General features: G+C 38.5%; 1 protein-coding gene across 2 annotated transcripts in view; it reads left to right on the forward strand.

Moving 5' to 3' along the window:
• Positions 1-22,224, forward strand: part of CSRNP3 (cysteine and serine rich nuclear protein 3) — a 179,967-nt gene that overhangs the window by 147,121 nt on the left and 10,622 nt on the right. For both annotated transcript variants that reach the window (XM_031451575.2, XM_010982539.3), the window contains 2 exons: positions 7,063-7,322; positions 19,999-20,295. In XM_031451575.2, the coding sequence (XP_031307435.1) occupies positions 7,063-7,322; positions 19,999-20,295 (557 nt within the window). The remainder of the gene's footprint in view (positions 1-7,062; positions 7,323-19,998; positions 20,296-22,224) is intronic.

Raw genomic sequence — 22,224 nt, forward strand, 5'->3', positions numbered from 1 at the left:
TAGATTCTTCAGAAAATTTTAATGTTATCTAAAGGAATATACATAGTGTAAAAAGAGAAAAGAGCTGATAACATTGATCAAAATTCTGAGAAATTGTTCTTACCAGTAATAATATCAGATGGCTAGTTGAATATGTGGATCAGGAAAAAAAATTCCCAGCTTTCAGGCCATTTTGGGTAAAACTGAACAGAATGCAGGGCCTAGATTTAGCAAAACATTTTAATATTACATTGTGTTTCAAATATTTTACTTAAGAATTTCAATGTATAAACTTTAAGTGATATATCATGTAAAGACACAATTTATCATATAAAGACCAGAAGGAAGACTTCATCTCCAATGTAGAATTGAAACGCTGAGATTCATGATGCTAGTACTGTAAATTTGATGGATGAATTAATGAAAAAGGAAAATTACAGTGAAACTTGGTAGATCACTCAGTTAGTGGCACTATTTTAATCTATGGTTTAATCTAAATTTGTTTTAGTTTAACAAGTGACCATCCCCAGTGTTAATTGCATTTGATACTGATGGCTAAGATGTTCTGTCACATCACATTTTCAGTGGGACATGAGTTCAATGTAAGCAGAAGAGGGTCTGTGCTAAGTCAGTTATACATGAAGATTACATATAAAAGAGAGCATGATTTCTTTGTTAAATTTTTGCTCTTTCAATTTTTTTATTTCAAGTTTATGACTTTAAAATATAGTATTTATTCCCTTTGTCCTAACAAGTATGAGAACCAAATGGCCCCCTCCTTATTTGTTTAGATTACTCACAAGAATTAGGGAGAAAGTGCAGGGGGCATCTTAAATAAATAAAAATGTGTGGATGGAAAATAGCTACTTCTGAAAAATGACCACTCTTTGTGAGCTAATCCTCTTAATTATTTATGACATCAAAGCTGGAAGGTCAGAGTTTGCACTCAGTTTTTATAAGCAGCTTTCTGAATCCACATCAAAATCCTGGCTAGGAAACCTGATTTTTTTTTTTCCCCAAGCGGAGAGTGGCAAGTAGATGATTGCACTCTTAAACCACCCCTATCGTGTTAAATTCAGCTTGCGGTGTGCTGAGCGGCTGGGCTGTCACTGTCAGGAGGAGCTCCGGAGAGAGCGGGTTCCCTCCACGCAGCTCTCTCACTTGCTGGTGTGGACGTAGCTGACAGACTGGATGTGGACGTGACAGGCATGTTCATGACCCAAAACAAAGCTTTAGTCGTCCAGCCTCAAGGGTCGTATTTTTATATTATTTCTCTTCTTGTTAATTTTTTTTGCTTAAATGCAAATGCAGTATTTACACATATCTTGATAGAAAACTTATTATTTCACATAACTCTATGTGAGAGGGTTTTGTTTTGTTTTGTTTTTGTAAACTAATGATTTAAACAAAGGGTCTCATCTTAAATTATTTCACTCAGAAGCTGCAAGACGTTGTTAGTCTTGAGAGCCATCCATTGTGAATATTTTCACTTATTATTAGAATGAAAAACACTTACAGCTAAATGGTTAAACTACCTAATCTTGTCTATGAATTATATATGAATTATGTGAATTATAAACCTGTTCCTCCTCTACAGAAAGACATCAGAGTGATGACTGTTCTTAGGTATGTTTATCATATTTTATATTCTCCAGTCTGTTTGCCACTTTACTAGTACATGGATTGGTTGGTTGGTTTGAAATGGGGAAGAATGGCATTTAGGAGCTGGGGAGAGAGATGTGCTACATCTAAAGGAAACCAAATACAAACTTGAACTTGATATCTCAAACATCACTTCACACGGGAGCTACTTTTTCTTGATGTTTGTTTTTGAATGCTGCTTTCATAGTAATAAGGGCAGTAGTGAAAGAAAAAAAAAAAAGCCCCTGATTTGGATTCTGACATTTTCTTACATTTACTGACTCTCAGTTCTGATAACCTTTTTGGAAACACAAAGCACTTTTAATTCCAATATATTGGGAATACACCATAGTGTCTCTAACATGTCCACTGTTCGGGAGAGTCTCTTCCTTTTGCTTGTTACTGTTTTTGCATGTGTTATATCCTTCATAACTGAGTATAAAATAATGGAACATTCATTTGGCCATTGGCAGTAGGCCACTTTACACTACATACTTAAGGTACTTTGGATTTTGTTCGTGGTTGGAAAGAAAATATTCCCAATCACTCTTTACTTTCAATTGGCTGCCTCTCTTTCACCCAGGCTCTAAGATATTTCCTTATTATCAATGTTTTGGAATTGATCCCACTTGAATGGTTTACTACTGCCCTAAATACCTTACTTGAACAAAATGACAAAAAGACAAAACAAAACAAAACCCACAGCTGGGGAAAGTGTATTTGAGAAACTTAAGAATGTGAGTGAAAGGAATAAAAGGGGACAATTAGAACAAGAAGGATTGCTTTTGATAGCAAACTTGGCTTCATTTTCAAAAGGACTGCTCTGATGTTTCTTGGTTGCTAGATCCCCATTTTCACTCCTTACTTGTGGTTGACATTGGAAACCATGTGGTTGACACCATGATCAAGAGGGGCCAACCTTGACAATCATGTCAAGCTGGAGAAGATTTAAGAATATGATCACAGGAAATTTGCAGAAGTCACTTGTAAAAATTGAGGACATTTTTTTTTAATCTTAATAACGTTAACCATTGGAAATTGATTTACTATCCAAGCTGTTATGATAATTTCTATGCAAAATATTTTCTGATGAAACTAGATTTTCTGTTTGAAAGCTAGGCTTCATGACTTCATATCTGATTTGATCTTGATTTGTGCTTCAAAAGGTAAGAAACAACATGCACACTTTCCAAGCCCCTGATTAATTTGATCTGTATGATTTTAAAACACAAATTTTTATCACCCAGAATTTACCAAGATAAACTAATTTCAGCTCTCTCACTTTGCTTCTACTAAATTTCCCCCAAAGAAATGAAAAATAAACTCAAAATACTGACTTACAAATCATCTGGATTTCCCTGTTGAGCAAAGTGCATAAGAGAATAAGTATACTATTAAACTCATGCCCAAATGATAGAATTAATATTTTCTCCTTTGTTTAACATCAGACTGGACCATGAACTCTCAACTTCCACATGCCAAGTTTAGTGCCAAAATACATAGCTCTGTTAACTGATTTCTGCCTTTCCAGCTATCACAGGGATTTGCTTATGGTTGTTGACACTAAAAAAAAAAACAAAAAACAAAACCAAGTGTGCCTTAAGTGGGTAACTGGATTGCTGCTGAAACATTAGCGCTAGAGTGGCTGCACTATGGTGGAATCAATGGTCCAGAATCTGGTCTTTGTGCAAGCAGAGAAGGCAGACTCAGGTGTAATGACACACACTGACCACATTCACAAATGGCTGATGTATAAATCTGAAAGCAAATTTGATTATTTTCAATAAGAAATAAAATTGACGAGTCAACCAGATGGTCTTGTCGACATGAAGGTATATTCCAGTGTGAACGAACAGGATGGTTTATGAGTGTGGAAATGGAGTAAAATCATTTGAATTTTCTTGGAACTTGATGAATTCAGCTTTGATACTTTGATATACTCACCCCCTCTGTGGGATCAGAACATTGAGAATATTTGTCTCCTCAGAGCACTGGCTCTTCTGGATGGTTCTGAAAACACAGTCTTAATTCTTAGTCTTGGCTTTCATTTTTAATCCACTCTGGTCTTGAACTCTTTATGTGATGTATGACACAGCTTATTTTATTTTATCTCCTGCATTCTTACCCTGGCATTGTGAGTAAGTCAATTTCTCACTTCTCTTCTCCATTCATTTTTAAAAGCATTTTTAAGGGTGGGTAGCTTCTGCAGATAGCTAATATCAGTTACCCTGTGCTGTTTATTACTTAAATTTACAACGATCAATATTATCTTCATAACATGTGGTCATTTTACAGCAACGCCAGTATGCCCCGATGTGTGGTCCCCAGGCCTATGTCCTGGGCAGGATATACAGCCCTGTTGCATTTAGGCACTTCTGCTTCAGGACGGTAACTGTGAACAGGAGAAAAGAAAAGATGCCGAGAGACAGCAAGAAATTAGTATGAGAACAGACTAGTTATTTTTCAAAGCAGTGATGAAAGCCACCCTCTCCTTCCTCTTCTCTTCTTGCTCTTGACCTCACAGTAGTAAAGTGAACATTGAACTCTGCAGAGACACAAAGCTGAGTTCAGTCATTCTGCAACGGGCACAATTACTAGATAGGTGGATGAGGGAGGTTTCAGATTCCCTAAGGCAGATGTGCTAAGTGAATTCAGTCTGTTTCTCCCAGGTTTGAAGAACATAGACTCTTTCTTGGTAACTTCATTCTGTGATGTTAGTCAAACTGGGGCCTGGAGACAGGTGATAGCCCACAAGGGCCCATTCTAGGGCTCCAATTCAATCATCACAAAAGAGACCTGGGTGGCTCCTAAGTTTAGGAAAGCCACACTTGAAATATCCTTCGTAAGGCTAATCTTATAGCATTTCAAAGCCTTCCTTTTAAATATATTCCATAGGCTTTTTGATCATTGTTGCTACAGTGCCACTTAACAATATGCAAATACTAAAACAAGTATAAGCACATGTTTGAATCATAAACCTCAGTGGGTAGCAGGAGCATTGAGCCTAGCACACCTTGACCGTGTTAGAAATGCCAAGAGCCCAGGTAAAAGGCTCCTGCTCTCTGTGACTCCTGTCTTCCTCAAAGCCTTAGAAAATCATCTCTAAACTGTCTTTTTGGGAAGGTGTAATCTGGCTTTTGGAGAAAAGATGGTATAATAAATTCATCCAAAAAGTTGAAGAACTCTTCTTATCTAAAAATACAGGTACAAAACCTACATGGGGTGGGTATAGCTAAGAAGTAGAGCGCATACTTAGCATGGTGTGAGGTTGTGGGTTCAATCCCCAGTACCTCCATTTAAAACAAACAAACAAAAAAACCTAAATAAGTTTTTAAAAAGGAAATGTGTCTAAAGTACTAAGAATTGTCTAAAAAATAAATAATACAATTGTCAGAGCTGTTTATAATAATAATCTTAAATGAGTACATTAAAATATTTTAATTGTATTTGTAAATTGTGGCCTTGAAAGATAATGTCTTCAGGGCATAATTTTTGTGATGTCAATAGTGAAAAAGGTTGAATGTTATCACCCCAAAACCAGAGGCTCTAGCCTGCTGTAAGGCGGTGACGGATGAGGTCAGATACAAGAGCAGATTACTGGGCAGACAGTTGAATTTTGCTTTCTACGGTGATCTTTTACATTTTGACAAATTCTTCTCTGTTTTGAGATGATGTAAACATACAGTTATGAAGCAGATCAGAGCTTTTAAATCTAAGTTGAAAGTTGCCTCTGCTGCCAGGTGTACAAGTATGTTGCCGTGAGTGTGTACATAAATAAATGGGAAAACTACACATACGTTTGAAAGCATTTGCTTGCTGGCAGTCTCTTCTGGAGAAGTAAGACAGTAGAGGAAGGAAAGTAGGGAGGGCTAAATTCTTGCCCAAATGTCACACTTCTCTTGCTCTGTTATCTTTTGAGTCTGTTTATTGTCTGAGTTTCTCATCACTGGAAATGAAAGTTCCATGCGGGCAGGGATCACCATCTGGGTTTTTTTCGCCAATATATCCAGTCATTTAGAAAATATCTGGCATACAATAGGTCCTTGGTTTATATTTATTGAATAAATAAACCCTCGAAATGAGTTGTATCATAGCAGCCTCTCTGTATTTGGCTTGAATGTTTTATGGGGGAAAATGAGACAAATGAATGTGAACTCCCTTGGAAGAATATTCTTATATAAATCCAAAGTGATACTATGGTCACTTTTCTTTCCAGATAAAAATCATCTTGGGAGTCTGCAGCAGTTCACATCTGCCTGAGGCAGTGTGACACCAAATCTCTGCCTTGTTCAACTCCCTTAGCGTGAGCTCAGCTCTCTACTGGGACATAATGGTTAAAGACTGGGCTCTTGAATAAAGAATCCCAGTTTCACCACTAGTTATATGACTTTGGCCATGTTATTTAAACTTTGGTGAATTGGTTTCCTCAAAATGGAGACAGGTAATTTCAACACAAGAAGTTGTAAGGATAAAATGAGATAATTCATGTAAAGTTCTTTTCATAGTTTGTAAATGTTATCTTATATATATATATATATATATATATATATATATATATATATATATATATATGTTTATGTCCAAGGAGTTCAATGATTCTTTCTGTCTGTTTCATTGAAAGAAATCACTCAAATTCTGCAAGACTGAGTTACTTTACTATAAAATAAAAAGACTGGGCTAGATGATGTCTATATGTCTTCCAACTCCAAAAGGTTATGATTATAATTTGTCGCTCTCTGTCTCTCAACTACAGTGTGTGTCTCAACCTTCTGTGGTGCGCTGTGCATCTCGATGTCCTTGTAACCAATAATAAAGGTTCTGATGTATCTCATGACATTTTCAATTTTCTCAGTGTATGCTTGGATTAAAATTGCACTGTCCATAGTGCTATGAATTGGAGTTTTCAACAAATGAAAGCTTGATTAGATTTAGATTATAAAAAATACCTAAAAAGTGTCATTGCACATTTTTGTGTGAATTTTTATTGCTTTTTGGACTTTTCTGAAATTCAGAAATAGGCTTTTTTTTTTTCATGCCAAGTGCCTTCCCTATCAAAGTAAGAGCCAAAGTATGAGGGTTTGTAGTATGTCTTTTCTAATTATAGTATGACATGACTCATGTGAAAACCATAAAACCAAAACTTAAAAGGTTAGGAGAAATGAGAAATTAAATTCTGCCACTGATTTACAGACTATTGGCAACTCTTCTAAAAGTTTGCCCAGACTACCATTAGAGAAGGACTTAAAAGTGTACTCTATCACAGCTAGAAGAAAATTTAAGACAGGAAATAAAGATCTGTGCCAACTCTGATACAACATTTTTAGTGTCTCCCAGCCAGAAAGATCGACCGTAGATTCAAGATCGTCGAGTGGTATTTTCTAATTCTTTGCTTCATCTCAAAACTGCTGCCTTGGCTCATTGAATTGTCGCTTTCTCTTTCAGCTTCCTCCATCCTCAAAAGGGAGAAGCGGCTGAGGACAAAGAATGTGCACTTCAGCTGTGTCACCGTGTACTACTTCACCAGGAGGCAGGGCTTCACAAGCGTGCCCAGTCAGGGCGGCAGCACCCTGGGCATGTCCAGCCGCCACAACAGCGTGCGCCAGTACACCCTGGGCGAGTTTGCCAGAGAGCAGGAGAGGCTCCACCGGGAGATGTTGAGAGAACACCTCAGGGAGGAAAAACTGAATTCTTTAAAACTAAAGGTATAAAAAAATTAGAAACTCACTTTTTGCCAAATCCCCTATCTTTACCTTGATTTGGTTGAATTCGCCATTTTCATACTTAAATCCACAGATGAAACTAGGCGTTTTCCACAACAAACTGTCTGTGGTGGCTTTTTAAAGTGAAATCGGTATAGTCTCTTCACTGAAAGCAGTGTGGGAAACTTAACGTGACATCATTTATTTATTCATTTGATAAATATTTATCACTGAGTATTGCTAAATCATAGACACTGTGCTTAGGCGGGGGCTAACTGGTATGAAAAATAGATGTGGTCCCTTTTCTCCTGGAACTTAACATAATCAGTAGGAAACAAAAATATTAATCATGTAGACAAAATCACAGCTTCATTAAATGTTATGAAGGACAGTTGCAAGGTACTATGAAAGTATGTAACAGAGAATCGATGTGGTCTGGAGGTCAAGGAATGTTTCCTCAAGGAAGTGACAATTGAAATGAAGTCTGAACAGATGACTCGGCAGGAAAGGTTGGCAAGAGTGGTTTAGGCAGCAGGGGGAGCTGGAGCTGCCTTGTGGGCAGCTTGTGAGCGCACAAAGGCTTGTGTGGCGGGAGCAGAGATGAAGAAAAGAGTAGAATGGCCTGGGGGGTGGGGGGGTGCGGGCTTTGTAGATCCTGTTAAGGCATTTTTGTTTTGTTTGTTTTTTCCCTCTTCATCCTAACACTATCAGAAGTCATCCAGGAGTTTTAAGTACGGGGCTCGGGGTGGCAGGATAATATGATCTGATTCATGCTATGGTGTGAGAACAATTTCGGGGTAGGGGCAGCCATGTTGAGGGAGCATATGGAGTCAGACCAGTTAAGAGGCTATTACAATAGTCCAGGAGAGAGATGATAGTGGGTTAGATTAGACTGATGATAGGGGAGATGAAGAGAGATGGACAGAAGGAGTAATTTAGGATATGAAATCAACAGTCCTTGATGGTGGGTTAGATTTGGAAGAAGTGGGGGACTGTCAAGAATGACTCCTAAATTTCTGGCTTGCAAAACTGAACAGGTTGTGGGTGATAGTACCTTTCTCTATGATGAGGTTGTGACAAGGAATCCAGGAAGAGAAGCGGGTTCAGGCTGGTGGGGGAGGGGGAGGTGATGAGATCATTTTTAGACATGCTGATTTTAAGAGGCTTTTGAGTTACTGAAGAGATGTCAGGGAGGTGTCCAGGTGGAGGTACCTTTGTTGTGCCACCTTAGAGATTAAGTGGAGAGAAGCCTGGCTTAGAAAATCTTTTCATCAACCAGAGAGACTCTTTATATTTGCCTTGACCCATCCGCCTGTCAATAGATAGAAAACACTCTCCTATCATTATCTAATGACAAAGGAAATCTTTCTTAGGTAATCCAGGCTATTTAACATAAAGGGTCACTGGTTAAATAGCAGAAGCACCATAAGCACACCTGTGTTACCTGTATCTTTAGGATCCAGTATAAAGTCGGTTGGCAGAGGTATGATGTGTGTTTCAAACAGCTTGTTTTTATGTGTTTTGCAATTTATGTATGTGCTTTGTTTCCATTTGCACATCAAGGCAGTTGCTGAAACTAAGCTGGACGCCACCTAGCCTAGAGCATGTCTCAGATTTCCTTTGGTGGTATTTTTGACAGATTTCATTGAAAGTCCCTTAAGATTTGTTGGTAGCAAGCCACTATTATTGTTGTTGTTTTTCATGATTGCTTTGCAGGTAGCTTAATTTAATAATAATTCTCAGATTTATTTCTGAAATGCACCTTCTGCCTTTCTGACCCACTGCAAACCAACTCTACCCCCATCCAAAAAGTGAAGTCATTCTCAAACTCAGATATTGGCAGAACAGTACTGATGGCAATAGTTAATAGCATTCATTAAGTGATTTTTATTTGCCAGACATTTTATAAACATTATTTAATTTAGTTCTTACAAAAACCCAGTGGGATAGGTAAATTATGAGACCATGTGTACAACCGAAGATAAAGAAGCACATGGTTCTAAATAACTGGCTCACTCAACAGAAAAGTGGTTTTATTATCTTGTTAACTTCCTATTCTAAAATTAATTAATTATCCCCTATAGATGTTGAGAAAGACAATCTCTGTACCTACAGGGAGTCGTCCCTTTCTGGGGTTTGGTACTGTGTGTAATGGTTGTTAACAGCTGGGAAACTGTAATTCTATCTGAGAACTAAAAGATTTCTTGTGGTGAACTTTAAAGCACATTGTACATGTGATGACTGTTGGGGGGTGGGGGTACACACCTCCTGGAACCTTCCTCCATGTCAGGCAGTGATATATTCTGGTACTATAATTTGGAGTCAGTTACGTCTCCCTTTTATTTTTTTAACAAGCTAAAGAAGAAGCAAAAAGAGGCTTCTATTATTAATTCACTTTTTCCATTGTACTTAGTGGTAGATGCTGGAGTGACAGTCATCTGAGTGGGTGTCATGTCTTGGTGTGTCATTGACAACTGAAAACGTGCCGCTTTCCCTTTTGGTGAAGATATAAATGAAAGGCATTTGGATATCATCAAGCAAAAAGATAATGGGATTTTTAAGGTGAACTGATCTAAGCCACACTGTACTGAAAGTACTCTGAAACTCAGAAACACGTGTCACATAAAACTAATAAAAGACCACAGCAGTGTGGACCTGTTGGGTAAAAAATCTGAGGGGAATTAATGGAGGAAAACTTGTATATTTTAATTGTGACTCTTCTAGAAAATCAACTGTTAAGATTTTTTAAGGGACATGACTTTTTTTTTTTTTTTTTTGAAGAATAGTCAGTTACAGTGTGTCGATTTCTGGTGTACAGCATAACACTTTTATGATTTTTAAAATATCATTGACTATACTTGTATAAGGTTTAGCCATCCAAAATCTAAAGTTAGCTATTCAAAACCATTATCTATCCCAAAATTTCACTCTGATACTTGAAATTTCACTTTTAATACGACATTTGTTCTGAAATATTCCTCCAGGATAAGCGGCAAAACGTGACTAAATTGATTCCATTCTTTGGCTGGGGCAGCAGGAGAGGGTCACTGGCAGGAGAGGAGGATTGTTAAAGACAAACTTTCCACGTTGGTTTTACCTGGAGGTGGTCCTCTGAGTGACAGTGAACTTCCTATTGAGTAAGGAAAGAGAAGCAGCATCTGATGAAACACTTTCCAAAGCCCTCACTATGGAGTCTGGATAAAACACCCCTGGAAACTCATTGGACGTGGAACTGGGTGGTTTCCTTCCTACTTATTTGAGAGCCAACAGCCTTGGATCCGTTAGGAGAAGCTTCTCTTTCCACTGTACCTGTGTGGCTTCCCAGGGTGACTCTGTCTGTAGGTTCCAAGTGGTGAACCCATTTATACACTGACACCTCCTTCAGTGGGGCCTTAATAGTGAAAGATTAGTAAAAAGAACACAGACATAGCGTCTTGATATTTCTTTATAATAAATATTTTAGAAAAATAAAATAGAAATGTAGTTTTTCATTGGAAAATGTCTTCTTATTTAGTGAATCATCTTAATCAAAAATCAAATTATGAGTTGATAGATTAAGAAAAAATACAGACAATTAGGTTTGTAGAACAAACCCAATCTTATCCCGGTGGAGGGGAGTTCAAGTGTGTCTTTATTGTTGGTGGTGTGGTGTTGGTGTTCCAAACACGGTCTAAAAACAATTAATAGAGAAAGCTTATTGAATAAAGTGCATGTTTCTAGAAGAAATAACCAGCTTCAGATTTCTAAATTACAGAGCACAGTTCTTTTTCCCTGTCAAGCCCATTCAGATGTGTCATACTCTTCACAGTAATCAGTGCAGTCATCTTAATACTATACTTTTTTCCAAATTAAGTGCTTAGATTTCATCTTCTGCATCACATTGTTGAATAATTACATTAGCCTTTATTCGCATTTCACATGTATCTGTAAAATGCATTAGGCAGCTATTTATATGTTTCAAAAGAACCTTGGCATTCAGATTGCCGCTGGGGTTATATCCTACTGGATTCTACCCCTTGTAGGAAATTTAACTTGGCTTTTGCAGCTCTGACTGGACTCCCTTCCTCAGTGTTTTTTTCAGCCTTGATTATTCTTCCTCTCCTTTCTAAGCTAAGATCTAGACTCTTTCTACTCTGGTACCATTTCCAGAGGCTTTCCAGGGTTATATACTTTTCTCAACTTCTCGGTCATGTGTTTCCTGAGTTGGTTGTTCTCTTTCTGCATAAAGAAAGAGTTGCTGAGAGTTTCTCCTAGTTCAGGAGAAATCCATCGAACTGATTCTTCTGATTCAAACATGTGCTGGAGCCAGCTTGTAAAAACTCCTCACTATAGTGCATTGTGCTCATCTCTTCCCCAGGGTAGCTCGAAATCACCCGTGATGGGAGTGCTCACACCGCGAGACTTGACAAGCACAAAACACACACAACACAATTAGACAAACACAACAAACTAGCCAACAAATTAAAAATTCCCCCCACCTTGTTTTTTTCAGAGACCCAGTTAAATATTTACCAGCACACTCTTGGATTCATTTAGCATATTAGCTGCTGCTAGAAGAGGCAATATTTGTCTAAACCAGAAAGGAGGATAAAGGAATGTTTGAAAAATTTATGTCTTATATGTTGATATTACCATCCTTTCTGGTGACTTTTTGTGGTGATATGTAAACCAGGGACTCTTATTGTAAATTCAGATGGTTGAAATTCTTATCGGCTGGCAAAACAGCCAAACGTTTCTGGTTCTTCAAGGGCATACTTAATCCAGTTCCAATTTGCCACCTGCAATTAACAACTAATGAATCGAAGAATTATACTGTAAGATTTGATTGAATATCAAAATGATATGAATATTTTACTTTGGTTTGCCAGAGACCTCAGTGACCCGGTGATCCACCTGGCTCATACCATGACACCAGGAATTCCTTTCCTCAAACACATATCCTGTGGGTATTTGGATATACAAATACAGATTTGTCTATTCAGCCTCTTCTTGCATATCTCTGGCAACCCAGAGCACACTGCTTTTTGAGAAAGCCCATTCCATTTATGCAGCTTAATTGTTAGAAAACTCTTCTTTATATTGATCAACCTTCTATCATCTAATTATACCTTTTCTGGGCTCTAGGCACATAGAATAAATCTTGTCTCTGCTCTCCAAACCCCAAATGTTTGAAAGCAGTGTTGATAGGCATGTAAATATTTGGCAATAGTTCACATGGGCCCCATGTGTCTCTGCTCTCTATAGGATTAAATGTCCCTAGTTGTTTTCACTAATCCCTCAGGGCATGGTCTTCAGAAACTGTCTAGCCCTGGTTTCCTTCTTCTGGATATAATGCTGTTTATTAATATCTACCTCAAAATATGCACATTGTACTCCAGATGGGATTTGTTCAATGTATAGGAAAATGTTACATTACCCCCTCCCAAGTTATGGATACTCTATCCATGTGTACGTTGAAGGTACAATAGCTTTTTTGACCTTGATCAATTTGTTTGTTCCAATTACACTGGCAGTAAATAAAACAACAAAAAGCAAGCAAGCCAACACACAAAACCCAGGTAAATCAGGTCTGCGTCATCATGTAAATTAAAACTTTTTAACGTCTCCTGGGCAAGAATCCTCTGTCATGCTAGACCTGGGGTGCAGAGGGCAAGCAATAAAGTTTTGTTTTTTATTTGAAGAACTCGAACTTGTTGTCTGACAATGGGATAAGCCTGCCTTTTAAGCATTCATCTGAGGTATGATTTAAAAACTATATTTAACAAGACTGGACCAAGTATCCTCTCAGAGTAGTGACCCTCAAGAGGAAAAGAGGGAGCCTCCTGTGTCACCACCCCACCATGACCCCTGTGCAGACTCCTTGCTAGGGCAGGCCACTGCTGCTGCTGGGATGTATGTGAGCCACATTCCACATTGGTGGTGCAAAGGAGCTGAGCATCACTGCTCTTTCAACATTTCAGCTAACTAAAAATTCATGCATTCAACCATACCCTTATTAATCAGCTCATATTCCATCCTTCCATGTGCACAACATAAGAAATGTTGCTAGGGAATCTCAGGACTAGATCTCTGGTTTTCCAGTTGTGTTCCATGGGGTCTGTGTACCTGACTCTCACTTTTGTTTTATATGTTAAGATTCTACATGGACTTTAACTTGACAAATGGACATTCTCTCCCTAGTGAGCCCAAGTAATAGTCTGATAGTCACTGCTCCCAGTTTTCACATGTTCAGAGACCATCTGTTTAAATCATCTCTTCTGGAATTTTATCTAGAATTAGCACTTTTTTAAAACAGTTCACTCCCATTTTGGTTATCTTTTAATTCCTTTCCCCATGACTTCACAGATGTTAGACTGAGCAATCATGACTACGCTTTTGCATCGTCTAGGCCTGGGGATTCGTACACAAAACAGCTCTTTCACTGTCTCCCACCTCTTTTTTTTACATGAACTCCTTGTTAACATATCTGTTCTCCCATTTCTGGTTTAAAGGCTCTTCTTTTTGATAGAGACAATGGAATCAGAATTAATAAATAGTTTGCTTTGTGTCCTTGTGTCTACCTCAGATTTTGTCTGTCAGTTATTTCCTCCTCCCTGCTGCTTCTGTACTTGCACATGTATTTTGTTGCACTTACCACATATGTCATATTTATTACATGGTCATCTCCCCAGCAGACTGTAAGCTCCTTACATGGCAGAACTGTCATATACCGGTAAACCCTGATCCCTAGCATAGCTGCTGGCATTATAGCATAATGGTTAAGGATATTCATTCGTTTAAAAAGTACTTATTAATCAATTACTGGGAGGCTGCAGTTTAACAAGGTGCTGGAGATACAGTGGTGAGCAGGACAGATGTGGTCTCTGTTCTCAGTGTATTCACATTATAATGGGGGAGATATACATAAAACCAATCACCAGAACAAATATATTACTACAAAATTAGATAGCTAGTAAGCTATGCTGATTAAATGCAGGCCAGAGAAAGTGAATTAAAAGCCAGCTGAGAAAATTAAGAGGAACACATTGGTTCAACAGCAGCAGCTATCACTTGGGCCACCTTCTTCTGCTGGCATATCTATTAGAAAGGCCACCTCCGCAGGCCCACAAAATAGATACTCAAAGGAAATGATAAGTGGTGAGAAAGTCTTATCTTCAACTGGCTTCCTGTTTTCTTTTCTAAGTGCTTGTTCTCTGTATGAAATATATATATTATATATATATATTTATATATATATATAAAATTTCTGAATGAGATATATCTAAGGAAGCTTGTCTGCTGTCTTGCCTCCTGCCCCTCAGTGCTGAGATCAGTTCTTGGAGCATGGCTGCAGCCATATCTTTTTCTTTCCTTCAATACAGGTTTTCTATTCCTCTAAGAATTTTCACTCCAAACTGGTCTTGTGAGCCTGGCTCAAGCTTTGGGGTCAAATAGACCTGAGTTTGATTCTCAGTACAATCACTAATTATCTATATAGCTAGACTTTGGCAAATTATCTCCTCAAGGCTTCAATTTTCTCAACTATAAAAAAAAAATAACTTCCTAAGATTGTTTGTTGTGAAATTAGGTGAGATAATCAATGTAAAGTATTTAGTTCAGTACCTGGTTTTCAGTATATGATAACTTGGGTCATTCTTAACATCATTATCATTTTAATAGGCAGTAATCCATGTTTGTGAAATTCTTTTCTTCACACTTATTTCTGCTGTAATTTTTACATGTGTTAGTAACTTTGTAGTAACCAGTAGATTTTATTGCCAAGAATGCCTTTCAACCATTGAAAGGCAGTGTTTTTATTTTTGTGGGGTTTTGTTTTGTTTTTAACATTTTAGTCAATCCACATTTTTTATATTGTTTCCCTCTCCACGATCATTTTGCATTGAATTAGGTTTTTTCTAGCACTTAATTCACCAAAAAGTTAATCTCGTTGGAATTTGTAGTGGAATACATCCACTACACGATACAGCAGAAAAAAAAAAAAAGATTGAACGCTGGTTTGACAACCCCCACCCCGCACCCCCTCGCGGTACCTGACCCAGGGCAATCTGAGAATCACTGCACTGATTCTAACAGTCCTGTGTAAGGTGTTCATCCCTCGAGTGTGTTTAGATGGACAAAGGTTTTACTCTGTTGAGGTTTGGGAACTGTTTACTCAAACTTACTGATACATATTGGACAGATTTGCAAAAGTAAAATGTTTCAGTTCTATTGAAGAAAAGCTATAGTCCTTTCATTTGTAGAGTAAGTCTGGATAAGTTTACACAGTGGCTCAAGAACTAAGTCTCATCTAAGTATCACCATTAGAGCAGAGCAGGCACACACACATACACACCCCTTGAAATACTTCCAATACAGTATAAATAAATGCACATATATATGGGATAAACATAAAGATCATTAAATTGAATTATGAGTTAAGTCATTACTTATCACCTGTAAGATGGCCGAGGCAGGGGAATGGAGGAGCTACTTTGTAAAAACCTGCTTATTACCTTTTTGTTCTTTGCTTATGGACCAAGACAGGAAGGGATCCCACACAAGTTCAGCCAATCTAGATAAATTGCAGGCCAGTAAAATCATCATGCTCTGTCCCATCTCAGGCCTTTGAAACTACTGTTGCTCAGTGTGGAATTCCTTCTGCCTCCCCCTGTTCCTCTAGCTGCCACTCCATCTTTAGATTTAAGCTTAGATGTGAAAGTCTACCCTCCTCACCCACGACAGCCCCACCTCTAGGAGCCCCTTCTACACAGTCTCCAATGCCCTGTGTCACCCCTCAGCTGGGAAATCCTTATAAACTGGATTAAAATGACTAGATTCCTCTTCTCTTTACTCTAGTCCTTTGAGATCAAGACTCATGTCTTTTGCACCTGTACACCTAGAGCCTAATACAAAATAAGCACAAAAGACTATTAAATGTACATTAAATAGATAAAAACAGTGTATCTATGTAATTACCAAGGCAGCTAACAGCACAGGCTGTAGAGTTAAATGTCTAGGATTGTGATGGGCCACACACCTCACTGCTTGTGATCTTGGACAAGTTATTTAGCATTCCTGTGCCTCAGTTTCCCCACCAGTTAAATGGATATAGTGCTAATGTCTAGTTGATGAGATTTTCGTGATGCTCAATGAGTTAATGCAGGTAAAGTGCTTGGAGTAGTGCCTGACACAGATTCAAAACTCTTGTTATTAATATTACGATTATCATCTCGTATCTGTTTCTTTCACCTCCCTTGCACCCCCACCTCCAGTCTCTCTCTTTTTCACACACTTATACACACACAGTCACACACACACACACACACACACACACACACACACACACAACAAAAGCAGGTTTGAGGGGGAGAATTGTTTGGTGGTCTCCTTAAACCACATTTTTGGCAAGTTTTCTTTGAGCTCTTGGAAAGGCAACATTTTTTGGGAAAAGAACACTGAGCTAGAAATGCTCCAAGTCCAAGATTGTCTTCTGAAGAGTCTACTTCAAAGGAGAGCATTCCTTTGAATGTGCTGGTTACCCTATATGCATTTGTTTTATAAACAAAATAGCTTTTTAGACACATTGCACTTAATCCACATTATAGTCCAAGTACTGCATTAGGCACCATCAGAAACTTGGAATCTTATGTGTTTGATAAAGGGAAATGCATGCTAGAATAGGGATCATGAAATTAGATTCTATAAGCATGTCTTGGAGAGGTCACAGTTAATCTGAGCTTCATTAATGCATAAAATAAGGAGGTTGCATTTGATGAACTAACATCTGAAAATTCAATGATTTTATTTTGAGTTAGTAAAAAGACATATAAGAGTATCACTCCTGTCAAAGAGAAAAAAATGTACAAAATAAATATTCTTGTAAAGATGGGTCATAGGGTAAAGGAGTCAGCAAAAACAAATGAGGAGATCTTGGAAGACTCCCTAGGTTTTACTGCACGAGATCTTGAGAGCATGACAAAACACGAGTTGTGGACAGAAATAGGGAGTTCTTGGACTTATTTCCCTATTGCTCTAATATAGAAAAGGGCATTTGAAAATAATGTATGTGATACTCTGATTTAAAAGAGCATTTAAGCTCAGTAGGCTTGGCCTGACTTTTAAAGGAACAAATGGGCATAGACTGGAGGAGAAGACTGGGGAGGACTTCTGAGGGGACAGCAGAGAATAGTATCTGTCAGTGGCTACATGCCAAACCAGAAACTGAGGAGGAGGAGATAAGCCAGTTGACCAGGATGAACTAGAATATTGCCAGTCTTCATTAGAAATGGCGGACGATATTGGGGGAGGTGAGGAGAAAACCTTTCTAGGTCACTTCAATGATAGTGTGAGATTTTGAAAATCTAGATTAGGGCCCCTGGGGGGTTTTGAACAAGAGCGAAACAGTATGCAGCTCTATGTCAAGGACTTTAAGATTCTTAAGTGAATTTTTATTTTAAAATGAAATTGTTTCTTATACTTTAAGTATATGGGAATAAGAGGTGCAGATTTTATTTCTAAGGGCACTTATATTTGGAATAAGCATCATCTGTAGTTTATTCGAGATAGAGTTTTTCCTTATTAATTCTTAGATGCCAGTTGGTTATTCATGTTGCCCTAAAATTGTCATGTTTTTAAATGTTTGCTGAAATCTAGTTTTTTGTTGACTTTTAGATTTCATGTATTATATGACAGCAGCCATTTTTTTTTTTAAATCAAACCTTGTGGATATGAAATGAAGTTTTTTTGTTCTTCTTGTGACGTTACCAGTTACACAAGGGAGCATAAATATCCTAGAGCACAGAGATTAAGTAGGAAGGAAGTATTGAAATAAATCGTGCTAAGTCCTGGGTGTTCTACATAGGCTGTGGAGTCAGAAGCTTCATGAGGTTCACATAGACAAGCCAAGAATTAGTGAAAACATAATTTAAATGCCACAGAGGTGACAAGATGGGAAAGGTAGCTCTTCCTGTTTGTTAATGAAGCTTTCCCTATCACAGAGGATTGAGTATATGTTAAATAATTACACACTTGAATTCCTTAGAAAATCAAATCTTTTCAAATAGAAAGATGCTTCTGCTGGCAAATAAGAATTAACAAAAATGATAACGGCAACCAATCACAATAACATCCCATTAGTAGACATCGCAGAAAAATGAAAACAGATTAACAAATACATTTATAAAAAATTGCAAGGGAGGAAATGAATTGCAGATCACACCAAGAAACGAAACCCAATAAAAGGAAATGACCATCTTTGCGAGAACACAGATTTGAGCTATGAAATATAAACAATTTATAAATCAGTAGCCTTTGAAAATATACTTCAGGGATCCTTTGCAATATATTTTAATATACACTTGCTACTATGTTGTTTCCTCTACTTGAACGCAAAGACCAATCTTCTATTTGTTTTTCAGTATGTTCAGAGTTGTCCAGATTGGGATTTTGGGTCAGTAATAAATATTCTTATCTAAAAGTCAGACTTTTTCCTATGAAGATGAGAGAATGATGTCTGATATCACCAGAGTAATTTAACAGTTTGATAACTGAATTGTCGTTAAGATCAGAAAGCATTGTAATAATTAAAATTAATGAAATTTATGAAGTAATACATTTAAAAGTTAAAGAATCAAAATAGTTTCCCTATTTAGAACTTCCTTGAATATCCCTTACTGAATTTCTGCATTTATTCCTGTGCTGCTTCTCAAAATATATTTCTTGCTCATATTCAGAGAAAATGTCTCTTTCTAAATGCTTTTTATGAAGAAAACATACTATGTGGTGGTATAGCAGTTAAGAAGTGAAATACTGACTCAGAGTTTCCTGATGGATAAAATTAATTTAGAAAAGAAATATAAATAGAAGCAGCGTAGTCACGGGTATGAGACAGTTGTCCACATGCGCTGTTATGCAGAAGGTATTGCTTTAGGTGGTTTCCTGTGAACTCCTTTGAGGGCCGGTTCATTGTTGAGGTTGCCCATTGGTGAGAGCCTGCCGGGCTGCCCTCTGCTCCTTGTCTTACTGAGAGCACACTGACCTGACTGATGGCTTCATATCCAGCCCTCATGGAACTTACTGTAGGGAAACCATGTTTGTAAGCCCAACAGCACAGTGCAGCACAACTTTATTTCCTAGTACATGGTTTTTCTAGAACCCAAAAGACAGGGTTGTTATTTCAAGGACATGTTTGCTGATTTAGGTGGCAGTGGCTTCCACTAAGATGCAGTCACCTCTGAACAAGGACACATTTATTCCAGCATCAGATCTGCCCGTCACGAACTGAGTCTAAAGATAGCTTTCACTGATGGGTATCTGTAACCCTTGGCCTTTTTCACATCAGGCTGGCTAAAAGCTCCAACAACTATAGCTCCTAACATTAGGAGGTTAAGAGTTCCAATTAACAAGTCTTCTGTTACCAGTCAGTCCATTTAAGAGCCCATCATTTTGATGCCTTCACTTTCCTTCCTGTGACTTCTCAAAAGAAAACGACTTGCCTCACACACACATTTTCTTCATCCCCATGAATCATTTATTTTTGTAACTAGAAATTTTCTTCTCTTAATCTCCCTCAGCTTTCCACAAACCCTTACTGATTATGGGGACATGATGTTATGTAATAGCTTCATCCTTACCCCGTGCAAAAGTAGGGATTTCAGACCCTGCCCAGTTAAGTCTCTTGTTTGCTTTTCTGCATTTCTAGATGACAAAGAACGGCACCGTGGAATCGGAAGAAGCTAGCACTCTTACAGTGGACGACATTTCTGATGATGATATTGATTTAGACAACACAGAAGTAGATGAGTACTTCTTTTTACAACCCCTGCCAACAAAAAAACGGAGAGCCCTGCTGCGGGCCTCTGGAGTGAAAAAGATTGATGTGGAGGAAAAGCACGAGCTGCGAGCCATCCGCCTGTCTCGAGAGGACTGTGGCTGTGACTGCCGGGTGTTCTGTGATCCAGAAACGTGTACCTGCAGCCTGGCAGGCATTAAGTGTCAGGTAAGGACCAGGATTTCGGGGAATCCAAAGACGAGACATTATACACCATCCCCTAAAGAGGTGGTTGTGTTACATATAATGAAGTTTCTCACCCATAGAAGAAAACTATGGGGTATGTGATTCAAGAAGAGAGAAATGCCAACTCAAGGGCATTTATGGATATTCATAATATGCTTATTATATAAGATATAGTGTGAAAGGCAATCCAAGCTGCAGTTGTCAGTTGAAATTTTTTCCTCTTCAATTCATTTATTATATTACCTTATTTTGGCTTTTTACAAGCATTCAGAGAGATCATGACATCCCTAACATTTGAGTTTGTACTTTCTGATCCATCCATGGGGTATAAGATGATGGCTGGCTAGAGGTAGTGTAGACTAGAGGGAAAACTACTAGCCCGGGACATAAGAAAACTGAGTTCTCCTCCTGACTCTGCTTTTTACCGCTCTGTGAAGTTGACAAGTCAGGTAAATTTTCTGGGTTCAGTTTTCCAATCTTTAAAATGAACGGGCTGGACTGCATCAGGGGTTGGCAAATTAAAACTCACAGGTCAAATCTGGCCTGCCACCTTTTTTGTAAGTGAAGTTTTACAGAAGCACAGCCATGTTTTTGTTTGTTTGTTCTGTTTGTTTGCGTGTTGCCTGCGACTGCTTTCACACTTCTGCGGCTGAGTTGAGCCGTTGCCACAGAGGCTGTATGGCCCACAAAGCCCCAAATATTTACTCTCTGGCCCTTAAAAAAAAAAAAAAAAAAGAGTTTACCAACCCCTGGACTAGATGATTCCTAGGTCCTTGCCCATCTGTGATATCATTGGTGCTCCATGATTATTTAGGTGTTGTTATTTATGCAGAAACAACCTTTTCAATAAGAGCCCCTTAGGCAGACAAAAAGAGAGGACAGTTCTTATCAGTTGAGCAGTTGCTTGAGGTGGATTCACAGAAAAGGGCTTCATGAGTAAGAAGCACCTATGGATTCTGGCTCTGACCCTAGTTTTTGTTGGGACCAGGATAACTGTGGAATCTGCCTTCTCCTCTGTAGCATGGGAAGTTCCCTGCGCTGGGGTGATGTGGCAGGAAGGGCAAGTTCTCTATGGTTGCCTGTGCTCTGGTCGCATTCAGGTCAGTTTGTGGCATCTGAGGCAATTAGCAAATGTCGTAGGAGTTCGTCGGATTGCCCAGAATTCCACTCTCCACCTGTGTGAAGAGCTCAGCACTTGCTGAGCCCAGTCACTCTATCTACAGAGTCCAGTCCCTCAAACAGTCGTAGGCTATAGACTAGATGAACATCCCTCGAGAAGCTTGTAGTCTAAGGGAGGGGGCGGGGGGAGAGCCGGCAGCTAAACACACGAGGCCACCGGTCACAGTCACCAGTGTGCGTACCCACCACGGCCCTGCAGTACACATACGTGCATCAGGTACCAAGGATCCAAAGGAATGAGAGGGGAACCAATGGGAGTGGATTATCAGGCTGCCTGACACCAAGTGGTATCCATTTGGACTCCTCTGGCAGAGAAGTTCATTTTATAATAAGCGAAGAGAAAGATTCATATCTAGTATGAGGAATGTCATGTAATTTAGATTAAAATTAGCAGGTGGAGATGAGGGCAGTAAGTTTTTTAAAATTAGGCATGTGAGCTGGTATGCAGCAGGGTTTTAAAGGGAGCTTTGGGGAAAAGACAGAAGCATTGGAAAAAACGGGAGCAAAATTAATGGGATGGAGAGGAGCGGGCAAAAGTGGAAATGGAGATAAGTGAAGAAAGCACAGGAGGGATGAGTGGAAATGGAGATAAGTGAAGAAAGCACAGGAGGGATGAATGAACTAAAACTACATACCGTAACTCATTTTTATTTTGAATATAGGTGAACTCTTACGTTTTAAGCCTTCCCTTACCCTTTTTGTTCCTGTTTGCAGTTTGATTGTCATTTGTTC

This window comes from Camelus dromedarius, chromosome 4, assembly GCF_036321535.1.
Source record: "Camelus dromedarius isolate mCamDro1 chromosome 4, mCamDro1.pat, whole genome shotgun sequence".
In the NCBI taxonomy this organism is placed as follows: Eukaryota; Metazoa; Chordata; class Mammalia; order Artiodactyla; family Camelidae; genus Camelus; species Camelus dromedarius.